This window comes from Hylobates moloch, unplaced genomic scaffold (genome assembly GCF_009828535.3).
Source record: "Hylobates moloch isolate HMO894 unplaced genomic scaffold, HMol_V3 SCAFFOLD_1, whole genome shotgun sequence".
Taxonomy (NCBI): domain Eukaryota; kingdom Metazoa; phylum Chordata; class Mammalia; order Primates; family Hylobatidae; genus Hylobates; species Hylobates moloch.
This window is the reverse complement of record NW_026652276.1, coordinates 60,222,664-60,244,087: the sequence shown is the minus strand read 5'-3', so window position 1 is coordinate 60,244,087 and position 21,424 is coordinate 60,222,664. Positions and strand designations below refer to the sequence as shown.

Sequence of the window (21,424 nt, the reverse complement as noted above, 5' to 3'; positions counted from 1 at the left end):
GTTAGAAAACAAGGAGTTTAGAAACTTGAAATCTCTAATTTATGTCTTTTTTTTTTTTTTATGAGATGGAGTCTCACCTTGTCACCCAGGCTGGAGTGCAATGGCACTATCTCCTGTCACTGCAAACTCCGCCTTCCAGGTTCAAATGATTCTCCTGCCTCAGCCTCCCGAGTAGCGGGACTACAGGCACACACCAACAAGCCCGGCTGATTTTTGTATTTTTAGTAGAGACAGGGTTTCATCATCTTGGCTAGGCTGGTCTCAAACTCCTGACCTTATGATCCACCCGCCTCAGCCTCTCAAAGTGCTGGGATTACAGGTGTGAGGCATTGCGCCCATCTGAAATCTCTAATTTAATATTTCATCTGAAACCACCAAGTTTTATATGCCCCCACACACACACTCATACACACAAACACACACACATACTAAGGTAAAATTAATTCATACTTGATGCACAGGAATATTCTTAATTCTAAATAGACATTTTAATTTTCACTTGTTCATATGCATGTATGATATTATTCATCAGAAAATCAATTTTTAATAATGAACTCTAGTGCACTTTAATACCTTTTAGAATGAGTGCATTAAAAAGGACATATTTTATATCTATATTTAGGTAATAATTTAGAAATGGTAAGATAGAATGCCAATGAAGTTGAGGGTAAAAGTAAACATTTCATCAACATCCAAAGTCAAGGATTTTGAAAAAAATTTTTTTTTTTAGGGAGTATGTGATCTCTAAAAGATAATTTATAGGATCATATCTATGGAAAAAAAGTTTGACTTGGAAAAAAAATAGATTCCTACTCTTCATATAAACTCTCGCTCACTACAGATCTTCATAATATTAATTTTTTCTTCCATATATATGAGATCACGAAGATTTTATATATGTGTGTGTGTTTCTATGTGTGTGTGTTTCTGTGTGTGTGTGTGCATACACCTCAGCTGTGTATTATCAGTCAGTGGCTATTACTATTTACCTTCCAGAAGTTTATTAAACATGGCTTGGGTCTCTCTGTTATCTTAAAATTTGAAATTACAGCACATGGATTAATACTACGGCCCCTTGGTTTTGTACCTCCTCACAGGCTTAGTTCCCATTACCTTTGGAGCATCTGACTTCTGAATAGGTTGGTGCATGTCTAACTCTGTGCTCTGAAAGCAAGAAACACCTGAAGGCGTGACATTGCCACATTAGTCGGGCTTTCTGAGCCTGGCTTTGCCTAAAGAAAAGCTGAATGTTGTGAGTTTTGTATTTATTTAATTTAAAAGTCCTTCAGGTCAGGGGAGGTTCCTTAGAATCCTAAGCATGCTTCAGCCTCTTCAAGGTGCAAATCCCAAACAGAAAATAAGACACCCACGCAAGAAACAATTACACTGTTGGTTGGCTTATGATGGGATGTAAATAAAGGACTCAAAAAGACAGAAAGTTGTACCATATGCAGAAAAATTTGCCCAGCCAAATTCAGTTTCCCAAAGCCAATGCTTCTTCGGTAAACCAGAGAACAAATGTCATCTCACCATCTTTTTGCCCTTTCAGTTCTCCCTCATTCCTACTGCCTAATACGTATCTTTTCTCACTGTGTGGCTCACCCCACAGTTTCAGATGGAATGAGGTCTCCCAGCTACCCATCCTGTACACTCTCTGGGCTTATGTCGCTGTGAAAATACACCCAGCTCCCTTTCCTTCTATAAACCAATATCAGCTCCCTGTTTTCTTTTTGTTTTCCTTGGTATATTATGTTTCTGAATTCAGATGGCTTGCTGCTTCCAAAGTGAACACAAACTCTTTTCCTTCCACTCTAGGCTTGGCAATTTGCTCTAATGTTTAATGTCCTCTCCCTCATCCTACCCCATACATTTCAAGCATATTCTCCATAACTTTTTCTGTATTTTAAGGTTTTAAAAAAAGCTGACAGATAAGAGTGAAACACATCAAACTATGTTTTTAGGTTAACAGTTATGTATTTATCACTTGTGCAAGGTAAAGTTGCCTTTGTAAGCTATATAATTCAATTGCAATATTTGATAGGCCAATGAAAACAGGATCAATCAACTATGTTAATGGCTCTTATAAAGAATTTTGCTTTCAAAGATTTTTTTGCTCTGAAAGCCATATGGTCATGCTCACACATTTAATGTCTTTTTCCAAGTCTTAATGTCTTTCTTCCAAGTCCTCCTCTAATTATTCATGTAAGGAACCACATTTCATCAATACAGAGATATACACTTCCTCAAATGACACAAGAGCCTGAACCTTTGGCCTTTGTTCCATAATGTTTGCTGATAGATCTGAGGAAGGGTACAGGAGTCAAAAGTCACTTCTTAAGAACCTCTATTGTGAAGAAAAACAACCTTGCATTTAAGTGCCAAGTAGGTACTTAGAATTCTCTCCATAGTATGTAATTACTGTCTAGAACAGTGATTTGTATAGAAATCACCTAGTTATCTTTGTGAAATGCCAATTCCAGTTTAATAGAAACCTGAGATTATTTTTAGGAAGTTCACAGGTGTGGACCCCATTTTGAGTAGCAAGAGTCTAGAGTGAGGACCAGTGGTTACTTTTGAAAAGGACATTTTACAGTCATATATTAAGTTTGGAAAATGGTTTCTCCCATCCACAAGAATAAAAGACACCTTTTCTACAGTAATACATGGTTAAATTGGTCACCAAGGCACACACAGTCCTGCTGTTGGTCACTGAAAATTCTGCCTTCTCAAAGTGATAGTCGTTAGGGACAAGAGCCTGCAAAATGGAACAAAGAGTAAAAAAGGAAGGTAATGAATATCATAAGTAGAAAAAACTTGACAGATCCTACTCCAGTGGCCAGAGGCAACCTAGCTTAGTGGTTTTGAGTCAGACTCCCTTAGACTTCAGATCTGGTTCCTCTACTTACTAGTTGCTTGACCTTACACAAATTATTTTACCTTCCTCTGCCACACTTCCTTACCTATAATAAGGAATAATAATGCCTTACAGAGTAGTTGTAGGAAGTAAAAGAGATAATGTAAGAAAATAATATAATGCACTAGTATGACTACAATAAACTAAAACTACATGATTATACTCTTTAATTGTCAGAGATAAAAATATATCAACTGAGATGCAAAGGGAACTCTCCAACCTTTGCACGTATTAGGCAAATTACCTAGAAATTAATTAATGTTATTAAGAGATAAAAAGCCCCAACTAGAGCTTTAAACATAATGTTGGCCTATATATAGAAAATGTATCTTAAATATTTACAATTACCTCCAAAGAAATGATAAGATTAATGTAATAATGCATGACATTATTAGGTGTTTGCTTTTTTGACTCTAAAATAGACATTGTCTTTATTGTCTAGGACTTGTACTAAATGGTAGAGAAGCTTTGCCGTATTTAGAAAAACATTTAAACAGAGGACAGAAGGCTTAATATATTATTGCTTCCAAAGGAAATACGTGTTTTATATCTAAATTATATTTCTAAATATAAATATGGACTTTTATATTTAAAATATAGCCTTTGAAAGCTTTTTGGTATTAGGTGGAAATTCATCATGTAATCATACTTAAAGTAAAAAATTCAGCTAAGTGTCACATATTTGATGACCAGTTAAGTTTTTACATCTTCTTCTGGAACTCATTGGCTTCATAGAGACACAGCCTAAGGTTTCACACATACCATGCCAGTTACTCTTAATTCAATTAATTGAGACTCACTAGGTCTTCACTTTGACTCAACACTCTTTGCTACTTTATTCTTCTCTGGTGTTGCCTTATTCACATTGCTCTTCTTCACAGAGCCTTTCCTTCTGCTGTGCTTCTGCCCAGCCCCACGTGGATGTTGTAGAAAGCAAACAAGGTGCCGGAGAAACATAGAACCAAATCCAGTGTGGAGTCTGCCAATGGAGACCTGCATGGCCTGGGACAAAGCTTTTTCTCTAAGACTTGGTTTCCTTTGTTCATATCAACACCACTTTACTGGATTATTGTGAGTATTTGAGACACTATTGTTAAGCATTTACATGGAGGCCACACATGGAAAATAGGCAATGTTTATAAACTTGTTTTTATTTACTAAATGCCAACTGATGCACCACTTAGTCCTGAAAGCTCTGAAGACAGAAGCAGTTTTTTACCTCCTCAAATATACATAGGTGCATTTTATTTGCAACTGGTTACTTTTTTATGTGGCATTCTAGTTATTATGTATAAATTATAGTCTGTGTAGATATCTTCTTTATAAGAATTGAAATTTCTAGAGGAAATATTTCCATATTCATATATGCACCATGCTTCCAGCCAGCAGCTTATGAATAATAGGTATAATAATAAGTAATTCAATCAGTATTTATTTAATGGAGCGAAAAGCACTTTGTTACCCAACTCATATCAATTTTTAAGTTGGTCTCCTTTGGGTTTCCCCCAATTTCTCCAACTTTTCAATGCCTCACTAAATTGAATTGCATAAAACACCAAATGTTTCACAATGTTTTCCCTCAAATATGATTTATTTAGCAATCACATGTAATAAGAAACACAAAAATACAGCATAATGAAAACACAAGAATTGTAGGTTGTCATGTTAAAAATGAAATAAAAGAGGTTTCAGTTAAATGAAAAGGCATATAAACTGCAAGATATGTATGTTGGGGAGCTGAGGTTAAAAATGCAAAGCAGGACATTCACGGTGCAACAGCCTAACCTATCAATCCCTCTCTTCAGATGGGCTCAACAGTAATGTTTGCAGAAAGACGTGCACAGATAACCTCCACTCTGACTTTCTACTAATTAGTGCTAAGTAGTAGCTGTCTTACAGAGAGGAAAACAAAGGAAGGAATAAATATAAAAGCTTAAAAGAAAAAGAAAAGGAGGGAGTGTAGCAGACAGAAAGAGATTAGGAAAATAAGTACAGCAGTAGCATGACAATTCTTCTGAAGGAGTAAAACTTTTTTTTCTTTTTTTTTTCACTCTCTCTGGAAGTTTGGTCACAGTGCTTTATAAGTCGCATAACCTGGAAAATTAGGTTAAAGCCCATATACAGAAATTGATGAATTCTTTATATTCCTCTACTTTTTAGTAATAAGGTCTTATAGATCTTAAAGTATTAATAGAAACAAAGTGGATATGCTTCCTATGACATTTAAGAAGTAGTATTTCTATTTACTTCTTTGAGAGGTTCCATAGCTTTACTGAAAGACAACTGGCTCAAATAGGAACAAGTAATTAGACTCCCCAGATAGATTCTATTTTAAATGCATGATATTTTCTAGCTGGTAAATAGCTTGCTTTAAAAAGACATTAAAAGCAGTAGTTACAGTCTCTCCATAAATAGAAATAAAAAGTCCATTTGAAAGGACAAAAAGTAACCATGATGTACATATTCTATAAATGTTTTCCCCAGCACATGATTATAGATCAGTCTTACTCCTTACATTTAAAATATCAATTACATCGTAATGTCTATAATACAATTCAATTATTTAGCTGTGTTTTGCACAAGATTCAGGTGAAACTAAAGCTAAGGATCTATTCACAGAACAATTAAAAGCATTTTATACAGCCTACATCCAAATATATCTTAAATTACAATGATGCATACTAAATATGCATATAGAATATGGCTTACACATTAAAAGAGATCTAAGTTGTGAGTTATAAAATCTCACCACTTAGGCTTAAAAGCTTCCGATTGTACCCTTTTCTAAAATATTGCTTAACATTGTGGAACCCAGGAAGGAAGCAGGTGCAGCAGAAAACTTGTTAGGATGGATGGATCCTCCTTTGCATGATTTAATTGATGGCCACTCTTGATTCTTTCCAGCCAAATTTACCTTTCACAAAGATAAATTCACTGAAGCTCACAATCATTGCAATGCTTGTACAGTGAAAAGTTACAACATCTAATTGTGCTTGACCTTTCTTGTCCGCTAACAATGCATAAAGGTAGTTTTTCAGCTTTAAGCAAAGGAAGGGCTTTGCACATGCTCAGGCAAAACATGACAAGGAAGCAGGGCCTCTGAGGGCCACAGTTTGTTTCTGTGTAGTAAAATATAAAAGTCACATCAAATAATGTTATCTGTACAGAAAAGTGTGGGATTTGATTTTCGTAGACATCTTTGCACACACACACACACACACACACAATCTTGTCTCTTATCTCTTGGCTGGTAATATATTTTGTTACATCCTGATGGGATAAACATCCCGCTGGCAAATTTCATTTTCCATTCTAGTGTCTGTCTCCACCAGTGGTTGACGGTCTTGTTACCATGAACTGTAGGTAGCATGTGACTTGCTTGTAACTACACCCATAATGCATTCGTGCTTTGAAACCATGGGGATGGACGCAGGCTGGTCCACGGGTTCAGAAAAAGGTTTCACTGCCATTTCCCAGTATGAGAGTTTACAAAGGTGTTCATCAGGTCACCTTGCTGGGGATCTAATGCTCCATTGTTGGATTGTAGCACTGCTCTGATGCTTCAACCAGCTCCTCAGCATCCCACCTGTCATTCTGTTCCCATGCATTTAAAATAAGAAGGACAATCTAAATAGTCTATTCCCCAGCACAACAAAAAATTTTTTCCATCATTTTGTTTTTGCTTCCTTTTATTTAAGACCTTGAAAAATTTATAGTTATAGCACTCTGTGTAAGACAGTGCAAGGAAGTAAATTTTAAATTATCTCATCTTCTGCACATGTATTGCACAGTCTTTATGACAGAGTTCAAAGCAAGAAAAATTAAAAACTGTCTGACTTTTGTCTCACAAATTTCTCTGGCTTGATTGAAGAAGGCCAAATTGTGGAGGAAAGAAAATGGCAGAAGCACTGGCCAAAAACTCTGATAAAAACTTGAGTGTATTTATTTGGCCAGAGTTACTAGCTCAAAATTTATGTTCTTCTTAATTCCTTGTATAGGAGTCAATTAAAACGGCCCAATCCAATTCTATGGTGAAAGAAGAGCCATAGCTTTGTGGAAAGTTGAGAATTTAGGATGTTTTCATGCTGTTTTCATTGTCCTGAAATAAAATCCAAATGAAAATATAGATCAGAGAAGAAAGAGTGGGGAGTGGTTGGGTGCATGCTAGTCAAAGAGTACAAAATTTCAGTTAGGAGGAATCAATTCAAGGGTCTACTGTAAAACATGGTTACTGTAGTTAAAAATCAATGGATCATATTCTTGAAAACTGCTGCTAAGAGAGATTTTAAATGTTCTCCCCACAAAAAGAGATGAGCATGTGAAGTAATGAATATGTTAATCAGCTTGTTTTAGCCATTCCACAATTTCAAAGAAAATGTTGCACACCATTTTTATTTGTGAATTTAAAAATAAATAAATAAAAAGAAAAGAAAACATAGAAACTGAAGGTCATCACTTAGTCATACACAGGTATCAATTACTGTGTGGCAATTCACATTGCACTTTACATACCTTGTCAAAAATAAGGGCTTTCTTTTTAAAAAATGTTTTAATTAACTAATTTATTTATTTTATTATTTTTTTTTTTTTGGTGAGACGAGTCTCACTCTGTCGCCCAGGCTGGAGTGTGGTGGTGCGATCTCGGCTCACTGCAAGCTCTGCCTGCCAGGTTCACGCAATTCTCCTGCCTCAGCCTCCGCAGTAGCTGGGACTACAGGCGCCCGCCATCACGCCTGGTTAATTGTTTGTATTTTTAGTAGACACGGGGTTTCACTGTGTTAGCCAGGATGGTCTCGATCTCCTGACCTCGTGATCCGCCCACCTCAGCCTCCCAAAGTGCTGGGATTACAGGTGTGAGCCACCGCGCCTGTCCTGGCTTTCTTTACGATCTTTCTAATAGATAGTGGTTTTATATCAGTTGGAATTTCTCTTCCTATTTCTGCTCTGGGTGTGTGTGTGTGTGTGTGTTTGTATGTGTGTGTGTTCAATTCCAGTAAAAACTCTGGTTCTCTAGATCAGATAGGCATATGGGCCTGTCAGTTAGTGTAAATGAGTTAAGTGGACCAGTGTGAGTGTAAAACAACTAGACTCACAGGGACTGTAGTCAACTAAAGAACATAAGCCCTGCCTAAAGACATTCCAAAGGATATTTTAAATCGGTGTGAAAGTCCAGGCAAGTCTACTGAGTAAATACAGCCCACAAATCATCAATTTTGATCTCTTGTTGGATAGCACACTCAACGTTAAAGAGTAGACACCGGTCGTGATAGGGAACGCTTTCCTCCCAGTGGGTAACAGGTCTGATAGTGGCTTGCTTTGGAAATGCCAGAAGTTCCTGACATATCTTTCAAGAAAGAAAATGTGATAAATGATATGCCATTAGCTTTTTAAATAATAAAGCAGGCTGGGATTATATATCCAACCATTCCATTTTATTTACTTTAATAAACAAAAACATAAAAGAAAAATTTAAGCAAAACAAAACACTTTCATAGACTAAAATCTCTTAGAAATGATGGCGAAATTATACGACAATGTGAAAAGTAGATTTCAAGGACTTTTCTCTTGTGCTAAGTGTAGTGTTGCACATTGATTTATGAAGTCTCAACACGGCACAGATTTAATTACAGCTCAACATTTTCTGGGAAATTGCCTCACAGTGGGACCTACACATTGAGAACAAAGCAGGTAATGGCTTTCAGAGACATGGCCAGGCTGTGATAACATCTACACTTTCTGTGATGGCAGCCAGCAAAGAATTAGCTATCAGTCACAAAGAAGGTGTGCTAAATTTGCAACAGAAACCCTGCAAGCCAAGTCTGACCCTCAGACATATTTTTTCTTGTCCACAAAACATTTCAAAAACTTTGAGCCAATAGGAAAAATTGGAAGAGTTTACATTAAGAACCTTTCTTAATCACTAGAAACAGCTGGCAACACTGGGCTCTTACTCTTCCAGAGTAAAAATCTGCCAGAGCCAAAGAGTGGCTGACTGTAGCCTTCAGATTAGGTGTGCTGTGTCCTCTCTGTTTCCAGGACTGATCACTGCCTGTTGTCTCCCAGACACCATGCCTGAGTCATAGTTGCCAATTGTCACCCCTCCTGTTGTTTTTGGACCTTACTCATTTCCCTCATTTAAAAGACCTACTTGTTTTGGGAAGCTGTGTGAATTTCTGTCTGAAGTTTGAGTAAAGATCTTCCAACAATTAAACTTTGCACCAATCAACTTTGACATAATTCCTTTAACATATATTGTAGGACTGTATCAACTCAGCTGCAGCAAAATTCTATTGAGGTTACATAATTAGTGAACTTACAAAATTTACAAGGTGCTACTGAAGACACATTTCCTGGAAGACTGTGCACCAAAGGCAGGGCTTTCTCAAACTGAGAAGGAAGCTAAATACTTTAATCGGCCTTGACAGAAAAAAAAAATTGCCAAATCGTCTGCTCGGGCTTAAATATTACATTTAGTTTGCGGGGGCCACACGCTGTTCTAGCTTTAGGGTTTTTTTAGTTGAAAAATGCAAAAAGGGGCCGGGCGCAGTGGCTTACGCCTATAATCCTAGCACTTTGGAAGGCCAAGACGGGTGGATTGCCTGAGCTCAGGAGTTCGAGATCAGCCTGGGCAACACGGTGAAACCCCGTTTCTACTAAAATACAAAAAAATTAGCCAGGCGTGGGGGTGGGCGCCTGTAGCCCCAGCTACTTGTGGGCCTGAGGCAGGAGAATTGCTTGAACATGGGAGGCAGAGGTTGCAGTGAGCTGAGATCGCACCACTGCACTCCAGCCTGGACAACAGAGCGAGACTCGGTCTCCAAAAAAAAGAAAAATGCAAAAAGGTACTTCATTAACTGCCAACTGAATCTCATCAAAACCTTTTACTGATGAAATGCCAGACTCTTACAGATATATGTATATATACACACACACACATATACATATACATATGTATGCATATACATTGCCTTAGGTATTTTCATACAATGAATAGTTATTTTTACAAATGTATTGGTAACCTGTTATCTACACACAATTTTTGGAAAATTTTCATAAATATTTAAGATCCATTATCATAATGTCTAGGAAATGCTGATCCTAAAGTTTTGTTTTGGTGCTATGTGATGTATACTGACTTGAATATGACCTGTAGGAAAAATTCTTAATTTTGCTTTACTTGGTTTTATAAAGATATACACTTGCCAACAAAACCCTTTGTTACTTAAAACATCTATAAATATTCCACTGAACTAGTTTTCCCTAAAATATACCTCCGGGGCTTCACTGTGTATCATGAGGACATAAGGAGTCTTCTAAAATGATCATGGGCTCTAGAGGTAATATATTGATAGTCTGGATAGACAGTAGGGAGAGGAACTGATGTAGTATGTAAAACAGTATATTTGTTAAAGACAGAGAGGGGTTTTCATTGCTGAATAGTCACTTTGAACTTGATTTCTTTCCAAGCTTTATATACAATATAGGGATCACACTTACTAACTCTGGAATTGTTGAGAAGATTAAGTGAGATAATATACGCAAGATGTTCACCACAGTGCCTGACACTTATTGTTGCTATTAATGAAACTATTCTTATGAATAAAAGACAGTCTTACAACTAACTGTCTTTGTAACTCAAGAATATTGAGGAAGAAATTATTTTAAAAGCGAATCACATTTTAACACTTTCATATCTAAAGTAACAGCTGTGGAACTAATAATAACAACATCTCTAAGGTTTGGAATGGTACCCTCAGCATTTTCTCCTGCCCCAACCCACCACCCCCACAACAGGATGCCTTATAACACTCGGATTTTGTTCTTTACTTCTTCTTATTTTTAGTAGATATTAAGACACCTCCATTGTAAATACACATCCCTTCTTTCTAACTGCCCATATCTCCGCCATCAGTTCAAGACAGTGGTTCTCAATTTTAGTGGAGAGAAATATCAACAGATTTGCTTATCAAAAATTCAAATTTTCAAGGCATCACTCCCAGAGTTAATAATTTGGGAGACTGAAAACAAGCCCTAGAAGCTGAATTTTTAAAAAGAGAACCATAGGCCGGGCACAGTGGCTCACGCTTGTAATCCCAGCACTTTGGGAGGCCGAGGCAGGTGGATCATGAGGTCAGGAGATCGAGACCACGGTGAAACCCCGTCTCTACTAAAAATACAAAAAAATTAGCCGGGCGTGGTGGCGGGCGCCTGTAGTCCCAGCTACTCGGAGAGGCTGAGGCAGGAGAATGGTGTGAACCCGGGAGGCAGAGCTTGCAGTGAGCCGAGATTGAGCCACTGCACTCCAGCCTGGGCGACAGAGCGAGACTCCGTCTCAAAAAAAAAAAAAAAAAAAGAGAACCATAGATGCACATGTTCACAGATTTTAACGAACATGATATTTGCTTTATAACATGTACTTGCTTTGTTTTAATTATTGGGTATAAACATATTTTTACATGAAATAAAACAAGAAATCAGTCTAAAACATTTATATTTCTTACATGACGTGGAAAAAGAAATGAGGATTAAACATCCCCGTGAACGTATTTATTATTGTTATTATTATCATTATTTTGAGATGGAGTCTTGCACTGTCACCCTGGCTGGAGTATAGTGGCATGATATTGGCTCACTGCAACCTTCGCTTCTCAGGTTCAAGCAACTCTCCTACCTCAGCCTCCCAAGTAGCTGGGATTACAGGTGCCTGCCACCACACCCAGCTAATTTTTTATATTTTTAGTAGAGACGGGATTTCACTATGTTTGCCAGGCTGGTCTCAAACTCCTGACCTTGTGATTCGCCCGCCTCGGCCTCGCAAAGTGCTGGAACTACAGGCATGAGCCACTGCACTGGCCATTTTAAAAATTATTTTTAAAGATTGAAAATTTCAGTCCAGTAAATATAATTTTTGTTGATTAACAAATTAAGAACTATTTGAAAAGGTAAATATTTAAAGTTTACCTGTTAAGATTTTGTCTCAAAGGATTGATGATAGAGATTAAAAAAAAATCTAGGAGGGCATTTAAATAAGATAATTTCATCTATAATGGTATTCTGCAAACCATTTATTTCAGAAGTTAAGTTTGTTGTCTATAAAATAAAATTACCTCTCATGTTTAAAATGACAGAAGTCTTTAAGGTGTTTCGGGCCTATGAATATGTCTCATCATGTTTTTCTTCAGCATTTACTAAGTCTTCTGAGTTCTTATGATCAGGTTCACCTAAAAACATAAGGAAAAAAAAGCAAAACAAAATAAAATAAGGCTTTGGAAAAAACTAATAAGTTTAGGAGACTGAAGAACTTTGTAAAATGTTGAAGACTGAATTTTACAATGGATTTTGTGGCACATTTTTTCAAAGATACCAAATATTTTCCTTTCAGCCTGTGGATCTACATAGTATAACAAGCTATCTTCTGTTGGTTCCATAACTTTCTCAAGCTGTGATTTAATCTGAAAATACAGAAATAAAATAGATGAAACATGTTTAAACATCTATTAAATCCCATGTAAAAATCATGTTTTTTTCTGAATATTTTTTAATTGGAACAAATTCCTTTAACTAAACCTTCTAATGATCAATTTTTTTTAACCACACATTGCTTAGTTGCTATGAATATTTAAAAATGAGTATGAAAGGATAGTAGTGTTTAAGATACCATCTGTCAAGACAAACTAATCTTGGAATCACTCAGTTTCCATATAAACTTTGAAGAAAAAATATATTAGCATGGAAAAATCTTTCAACATTTCTGGAGAGGTTGTAGAGAATCTATGAAAATAGAAGTGTAAAGCAAAATGTTTAGATAAAAGAGTCTTATTACATAAGTAACAAAGTAAACAAAATAAACAGAAATTAATTTTTGAGTCAATTACTTGAAATATCTTGATAGTTCAGGAAATAGTCATATACAACGAAAGGTTCTTTCTGTCTGAAGTTTGAGTAAAGATATTCTAACAATTAAACTTTGCACCAATTAACTTTGTTATAATTCCTTTAACATATATTGTAGCACTGTATCCATTTAGTTGCAGCAGATTTTTGTTGAGGTTATGTAATTAGTGGACATACAGAATTTATAAGGTGCTATTACAAAACAATTTTGTCTTTACAATATGGAGGGTGAGGACTTATCTTCTCAGCCAAGATGAAAATTTCAGGTAGTCTCATGACTTTCCTGATCATTCTTAGAGAACTAAAAACATCCTGTGATTACATTAAGTTGCCAAAATCTGAAATCAGACAATAGAAGGTCTGGTCTCATGGAATACACATCGTCAAACAAAGATAAGACTCCTTTCCCACCTTGTGTTTGTTACAGAACCCAGAAATGGTGCCTGTGTGTGTGGAGGGGGGTGGGGTGTGTATGGTTGATGTTTCTCTCATTTCTTGTTTGCTCTCCCTCCACTGGCTACTTTGGACTCGTGAGCAGGGGAGAGAAGAAGGCTAAGAGGAGCAGCAGTGTTGTAGGATGGCTTTGCACTCACTAGACCTGGCAGGCGTTTACAGCTGCCTTTATTTTCTGTGAGAACAGTCATGGGCTCTTAACAGAATTCTTGCCAAGAACCATGGCTTTTTACCAGGTTGGTAAGACCCATGAATCTCTGGCTTCTTTACAATGTCCACAGCCCCTGGAAATTTGCTGGTACATTTCCAGCTTCTGTCTGCTGAGGTCCCATCAACTTTCCAAATGTGGGTGGGTACATTTGGTTCACATGACACACTCTTGAGTCATTTGTTTCCATGAATGACTGGAAGAAAAGCTGAAATCTACACAGCCTTCTCTCCTTTGGCTCACCTGCCACCATTTAACTCTTTAGATCTCTCAGGTAGCAACTAGATTCCATTCTCAATATGCTCTTAACTTCAATCTCTCCAAGGGTCTTGGTGAAGTTCTCCTCCCTTGATTTGAGGTGAAGAAGGACGCATTTCTACACTTTTCCCAATAGCAGAGAAGTCTTTAAAGAAATCATCCTCCTAAATCTTTTTTTTTTCAAGCTCAGTAACCTGATCTTTTCATTTGTTTGAAATTGGGAAAGGGTTTTTATGCATCTTATTAGTGAGTTTTGAATTTCTTTGAAATTCTTGTCTCAAAAATCAGGTTTTTTTTCTGACATTTATCATGTTAGAGTCTTGGTTTAAATTCTGATTTAATATTCTGTTAGTTAAGACTAGATTAGAACAGAACAAAACAGTCTAGAATAGAACAGAATATAGTAAAAAGAACAGACTAAATTACAAGAAAGAAACAGAAGTAATTAACTAATTCACTGGTTCTCAAAATTTTTAGAGAACTTTTTATAATGGGTAAAGGCCATTACTAAGGCCATCCACCACCAAACTATTTATCTTATTTCTAGTGGATAAAGAAATCAGCAGTAATAAAAGAGTAAAAGAAAAAGAAAGTAATCAAATGGTAACAAGGCAGCAATTATAAAAAATAACAAATCCTCAAATGATACACATATTTACCCAATGATAATTCTGTATATGTGATTAGCAACAATTAAAAAGTATGATGAACTCAAGAGAAGAGTTTTGTAGCACTGAAAAAGGGTCTTCCTTGAAAACTAAAATTCCAGCTCTTTTCAGGAGTAGACACACAATTGCCGAGGAATTTCATGACAGCCAGATAGCAGAGTCCTCAGCAAATCCAAATTACATTATTTTAGTTGATAAATCTTTAGTTGTAGATGCCTTTACAATTAACTTGGGCAATACTACTTGTTAGTGACCCTTAGTACTTCATAAAAAAGGAAGTAATTCTGACATATCATTCTCCCATAAAGAGGAAATAATTTGCATTTTCAATCCGTTAAAGATCATCTTAGATGACCTTTCTGGCCCAAGAGTGTACCATATAAAGGCTTTGAGAAACACCCATATACCCAGGTTCCAAATGGTTTTGAATCTTAGGCCCCTCTTGTAGTCTGGTGAAGCCTATGGCTAGCTTTTCAAAGTACAATTTATAAATAAAATAAAATATATATGATTACTAAGAATTCTACTTAAAATACAGTTATGAACATATTTAAGTAAACCTAGTGATGTGCTATAGCGTTATATATGCTTCATTAATGCATTAAATTAAAAGGTCTAAAACCAAACACTGCATGTTCTCACTCATAGGTGGGAACTGAACAATGAGAACACATGGACACAGGAAGGGAAACATCACACTCTGGGGACTGTTGTGGGGTGGGGGGAGGGGGGAGGGACAGCATTAGGAGATATACCTAATGCTAAATGACGAATTAATGGGTGCAGCACACCAACATGGCACATGGATACATATGTAACAAACCTGCACATTGTGCACATGTATCCTAAAACTTAAAGTATAATAATAACAATAAAAAAGGTCTAATTGAAGGTCTACCTATGTAGTTTTGAAATAATGATATAAAATGATACTTCAAGGTAGCTACACTAAATATAAGTGTATAATAAGTATATAATAAATACATATATAGTTCCATTGATGACAAAAATACCATAAATGTTGACGTGTATTCTTTCCTACAAATGAAGAAAATGATAAATTTCAGTTAAAGACTAGTAAAAAGAAATCCCTCTCTAAGTATTCTGACCCTCTCTATATAACCCTGGATTAAAACTTGATCTAGTCTAACTTCATTTTTCAGGCAAGAAATAGGCCCAGAATAATCTGTTGACTTTCTACAATGCAGATCATAAATAGATAACCTGAAGTCAAGATGGTTGGCTTTTAATTCACTGGTACTTCAAGAAGACCAGTAGCGTCACGTTTGAATTTCATTTTATTGAAAGGATTTGCAACGTCATATATATAGAAAGCTGCTCATTAGGAATGAATGCAAGTGGCCTGCTCAAAGAAATTGCATATTAACTTGTTTGTCAGCCAGGAAAACAAGTGAAAATAAAGGAACATCAATAATTCTGTTCATTTCAAAGAGTTTTAGGTGTTCATCTCAACCAGTTTCAAAAGTTCAAATCTAACGAAGTAATTTGTAAAATGATAGAAATTTTATGGGTTTGCTTTGTAAATAGAGTCTCAATTCTTCAAGGAGCAGGGAGGGGATAGTTGTTATAGGAGAGATAGACTTACCAAAACCAACAGAAATCCTCTAAATTTAGCTAATCTAGGCTTTTAGATTGCAATTTGAGCTCACTTTTACCATATTAGAATCATAATGTGTTAGACTCCTGGTGCTGTGAATAAGACTTGCAGGGAATTACACCAAACACACTATCAAGTGGACATTAGAGACTTTTGTCCTCCAGTCAGGGTCTCACTAACTATCTGAGAAATAACCTGTTAGGATAAATTATTATACAATTGAAAATATACCAGTAATAATAAATACTTTGTGAACACCAACTAGGTGGCAGACACTATTCTAAGTGCTTCACTCACCTCATTTCCCTGAATCCTCACAGCAAACTTATTATTATTTTTTGAGACAAAGTTTTGCTCTTGTTGTCCAGGCTTGAGTGCAATGGTGCAATCTCAGCCCATTGCAACCTCCACCTCCTGGGTTCAAGCGATTCTCCTGCTTCAGCCTCTCAAGTAGCTGGGACTATAGGCATCTGCCACCACACCCAGCTAATTTTTTTGTTTTTTGTTTTTTTGCATTTTTCATAGACACAGGTTTCACCATTTTGGCCAAGCTGGTCTTGAACTCCTGACCTTCAGGTGATCCACCTGCCTTGGCCTCCCAAAGTGCTGGGATTACAGGTGTGAGCCACCACGACCGCCCCCCCTCACAGCAATCTTATAAAGTAAGGTTGAACAATTGTGGAAGCTGAGACGTAACTTGAAAGCTATCTGCCCAAAGTCTTAAAGCCAGCAAGGGGCTGGATCCCTCTGACAAAGGACAACCAGAATCTTGGCCTCTAGTTTGACTGTTTCCCAAGCTACAATCATGAGTAACCTACCCTCACCAATTCTGCCATATTCATATGCCACCTATCCTCTCACTTACCTAATATTTTTCTTTAAATAGACTTTAAATATACTCCTTTAAAAAATTAGTTTTGTTCTCAATAGTAATTTTCTTCCCACAGAAATAAATTTGTCGTTCTTTTTGTATTTTTCTAATACCTCAAATCCATAATTAAAAGATCATTTCTCATGTAGATATAAAAAACAAAATGATTTAATAGCTTATTTTGTACTCGTTATTTTTTACTTATCTAGCCCAACAATCCCTGCGTGTAAGTGGGAAAATCATCGTTATGATTTTCATTTTAGAGATGAGAAAGAGATGATTAGAGGGGTAACTGACTATTCCAATGCAAAATAGCCTAGGTGAATTTGGGAGACAGAATCACAAGCTATTCCTCAGAGCAATGCCCCAGTTAATTTTTTAAATTTAACAGCAATAATAAATGGTGTTTGAAAAATACCGGCCGGGCGCGGTGGCTCACGCTTGTAATCCCAGCACTTTGGGAGGCCGAGGTGGGCGGATCACGAGGTCAGGAGATCGAGACCACGGTGAAACCCCGTCTCTACTAAAAATACAAAAAAATTAGCCGGGCGTGGTGGTGGGCGCCTGTAGTCCCAGCTACTCGGAGAGGCTGAGGCAGGAGAATGGTGTGAACCCGGGAGGCGGAGCTTGCAGTGAGCCGAGATCGCGCCACTGCACTCCAGCCTGGGCGACAGAGCGAGACTCCGTCTCCAAAAAAAAAAAAAAGAAAAATACCACGAAATTGGTTTGTGCAGTCTTTTCAACAGAAATACTAGCTCTGGGTAACAGTGCATTCTTATTTTTTCATGAGAAGAATATTACCTTTGCTATGTGTAATAGTATTTCCTTAAGCAGGCACATCTCTAAGTTGCTTCAGTTTTACTTTTAGACAATTTATATAGTTTATGTTGCAGATAACTAGAATAAATTGGTGATCAAAGATTAAAGTTACAGTCATTGGAGAAATGTAATGTAGGATAAATCAGATATTCTGATTTTAATTGGTGTTTTGGCATCCATATAATGTAGTTTGCCTCACATGCTGGGAAAAAGAAATCTATTTTAATACCAGGGGAAATACTTTCCCTATTTTTTTTTCCTTTTTTTTTTTTTTTTTGAAAGGGGACTGGCCTTGTTGTCCCCCCGGCTGTGCCATTAGGCAACATATTGGCCCACCGCAACCTCTGCCTCCCAGGTTCAAGTGATTCTCCTGCCTCACCCTCCCAAGTAGCTGGGATTACAGGCACCTGCCACGACGCCCAGCTAATTTTTGTATTTTTAGTAGAGACGGGGTTTCGCCATGATGGCCAGGCTGGTCTCGGACTCCTGACCTCAGGTGATCCACCCATCTCAGCCTCCCAAAGAACTGGGATTACAGGCATCAGCCACTGTGCCCAGCCTATTTTTTTCCTCTTAATTTTAATGCATTTGGAGAAGAAGCAGTTGTACATGTTCTTTTACTTTGCAGTATGCGTGAAGGCAACAGTAAGAGAAAAGAGGACTGTACACTAGGCAGAAGAAAGAGAAAGCTGTGAAAACAAAATTCCACTTAATTCCCAAATGTGCTAGCTCCAACCCTCTAAAATTAGAGAAAGTAATACCTTAAAGTGTTACATAAGATACAAATCAAGAAATAGGTAAATTACGTATTGGTTCATTAAAGAAAAATAGAAACATCTGATTTTGAGGAAAATACAACAATTCACTTTATAAAGCTTTAGACTTACACCCAATGCATATGTGCTAGGCATCTAGATATGTAGAGAGTTTTACAGGCGATCTATGGAAAATGAAAAATTTATATGTATAGTCATCTGCAAATTAGTGAAATTATACTCCACTTGGGGAAGCTAATACCTTGTCAGATAGCCAGAAATCTTAGTGCTTAAGTTACACTGAAATAGTTTAACAATGTGGGAGGTAGTTCAGCTGGCTCCTTGAAAGAGTTGTCTAAAATTGGGTCTAAAGGTTGTATATGTTTTATTGGCACACAGGTAGGAGTATGCTCTTAGCGAAGGGATGAGGAGGTAAGGTGGAGTCTGAGCAAAGGCCAGGAAAGAAATGAAGCCCAGTTGAGAAAACTACTGTGAGCTCCTACCCACTGGTTGAAGCAATTATTTCTCCATCAGAGTGTCATTCTTTTAGAGGAAGGCTCTGACACCTATTAAAATGTTATTATCCCTAGAAGGAACTTTGTGACTGAATCGCAGATTTTCTTAAAAGAAAGCAGGCTCTGAGAGCAGGGAGATGATAAGAATGCACAGGCATTGATTGAAGGTAGAGAAGTTGGGGGTGGCAATGGAGAGAGAAGCTCTGGAGTGGTGACGTTAAGACCATTCAAATCACACTTTATCTCTTGTAAAGAGTAGCAGGAATCAGCCATGGAAATGATCAGATTTGGCTCGTAGAGGCAAGTTGATGCGAAAGGCAACATGGGGCTGCTCTGATTTCTCAATTAGGATGAAAAATGGGATGAGAATTGAGTCTGATGTTGGAGATACTGAAGGGTAGGAGGTTTGGAGGCAAGTAAGGGATGAGAAATTACTTAATGGGTACAATGTACACTATTCAGGTGATGGCTGCATTTCAGTGTGAGAGATGTGACAAAAATTCACATATTCTTTATCTTTATAAATAGGACAAATTAACTGTAGAATATTGATTTTAACTATCTACCTAAGTGAGTTTCAAAAGCTAAAACTTGGAAAAAAATAATTTGTAAAATGATGCAAACATTTTGGCTTTCCTTTAAATAATCTGAATAAACTATGCTGGTTGATTGAGTTTTCTTTGTAAAGCTCGATTAAGAAAACAAACAAACAACAACAACAAAACAAACTTCAATTGCCTTTAGTAAAAATGTCAATATATAAATCCATTTCTGTGCCTGAATGGAGAATGCCGAATATGATTGAATTTGTTTTGATGATGACAATCATGTAAAAACAAAAACAAAAAATCCTGAGGTACCTTGTTCTAAACATAAACCATTAATTTTCACTCTCCTATACATGTACACTAGATATATATGTGTCAAGTAAACATGTATCATTCATCCTTATTATGAACGGCTCTAGGAAGTTGATATGGTTTGGCTATTTCCCCACCCATATCACACCTTGAACTTAATAATCCCCACGTGTGAAGGGCAGGTCCAGGTGAAGATAATTGAATCATGGGGGCAGTTTCCCCATACTGTTCTCATGGTAGTGAGTAAGTCTCACGAGATCTGGTGGTTTAATAAATGGGAGGTCTCCTGCCTCTTGCCTCTCTTGTCTGCCACCATGTGAGCCATGCCTTTGCTTCTCCTTTGCCTTCTGCCGTGATTGTGATGCCTCCTCAGACGTGCGGAGCCGTGAGTCCATTAAACCTCTTTCTTTTATAAATTACCCAGTCTCAAGTATGTCTTAGCAGTGTGAGAACAGACTACAGAAATCATTTAAAAATCAATTCTTAAATTTTCTGGTTTGTTACCATTTCTCAATACAAGTTAAAAAATTAATTGAGGGATCTACTTTCAAAGTGGAATTTTATAACATGATACTACTGCTAATAAATTATTTTTCAAGTTGCTCAACTTTAAGAATGTCAGAAAAATTCATATTATGTAATTTTATGTAATTATCTGAAATGTCTCACCTATAATTTTTCATTGTTCTCTCTTTTTTTTAAATGGGCCCAAACATGAATATAAAAAATATATCAAATTTTAATTCTGCTTTTTTTTTTTTTTTTTTTTTTTTTAAGACAGGGTCCCACTCTGGTTACCCAGGCTGGAGTGCAATGGTGCCATCATGGCTCACTGCAGCCTCCACCTCCTGGGCTCAGTTGATCCTCCCAACTTCAGACTCCCAAGTAGCTGGAACTACACAAGCATACCACCATGCCCAGGTACTTTTTTATATTTTTTGTAGAGATGGGGTTTTGTCATGTTGCCCAGGCTGGTCTTGAATTCCTGGACTCAAGCAATCTTCTCGTCTCGGCCTCCAAAAGTGTTGGGATTACAGGCATGAGCCACCATGTCCAGCTGGGAAATTCTGGCTCTTTATGCAATAACCTTAAAATGATGCAATACACAACCACATTTATATTTTAAATTCTTCTGACTAAATATGGACTAGATATATACATGTAGGATAAACATGTATAATTCATCTTTATAATGAATGGCTCTAGGAAATTGATATGGTTTGGCTGTGTCGCCACCTATATCTCACCTTGAACTATAATAATCCGCACGTGTTAGCCAGGTGCAGTGGCTCACGCCTGTAATCCCAGCACTTTGGGAGGCCAAGGTGGGTGGATCACCTGAGGCCGGGAGTTTGAGACCAGCCTGACCAACATGGAGAAACCCCATCTCTACTAAAAATACAGAAGATTAGCTGGGTGTTGTGGCGCATGCCTCTAATCCCAGCTACTTGGGAGGCTGAGGCAGGATAATTGCTTGAACCCGGGAGGCAGAGGTTGCAGTGAGCGGAGATTGCACCATTGCACTCCAGCCTGGGCAAGAAGAGAGAAACTCCGTCTCAATAATAATAATAATCCCCACGTCTCAAGGGCG

At 37.2% G+C, this 21,424-nt stretch overlaps 1 protein-coding gene across 3 annotated transcripts in view; it reads right to left on the bottom strand.

The window, feature by feature from the left end:
- Positions 1–3,236: 3,236 nt before the first annotated feature.
- PDE1A (phosphodiesterase 1A) overlaps positions 3,237–21,424 on the bottom strand; it is a 465,582-nt gene continuing 447,394 nt past the window's right edge. For 2 of the 3 annotated variants that reach the window (XM_058440471.1, XM_032755220.2), the window contains exons 15-16: positions 12,022–12,135; positions 3,238–7,013 (exon numbers count right to left, since the gene is read on the bottom strand). In XM_058440471.1, coding sequence (XP_058296454.1) covers positions 12,065–12,135 — 71 coding nt within the window. In that variant the 3' untranslated portion in view covers positions 3,238–7,013; positions 12,022–12,064. Of the gene's footprint in view, positions 7,014–12,021; positions 12,136–21,424 lie in introns of all 3 variants that reach the window. The other variant, XM_058440492.1, reaches the window with a different exon arrangement.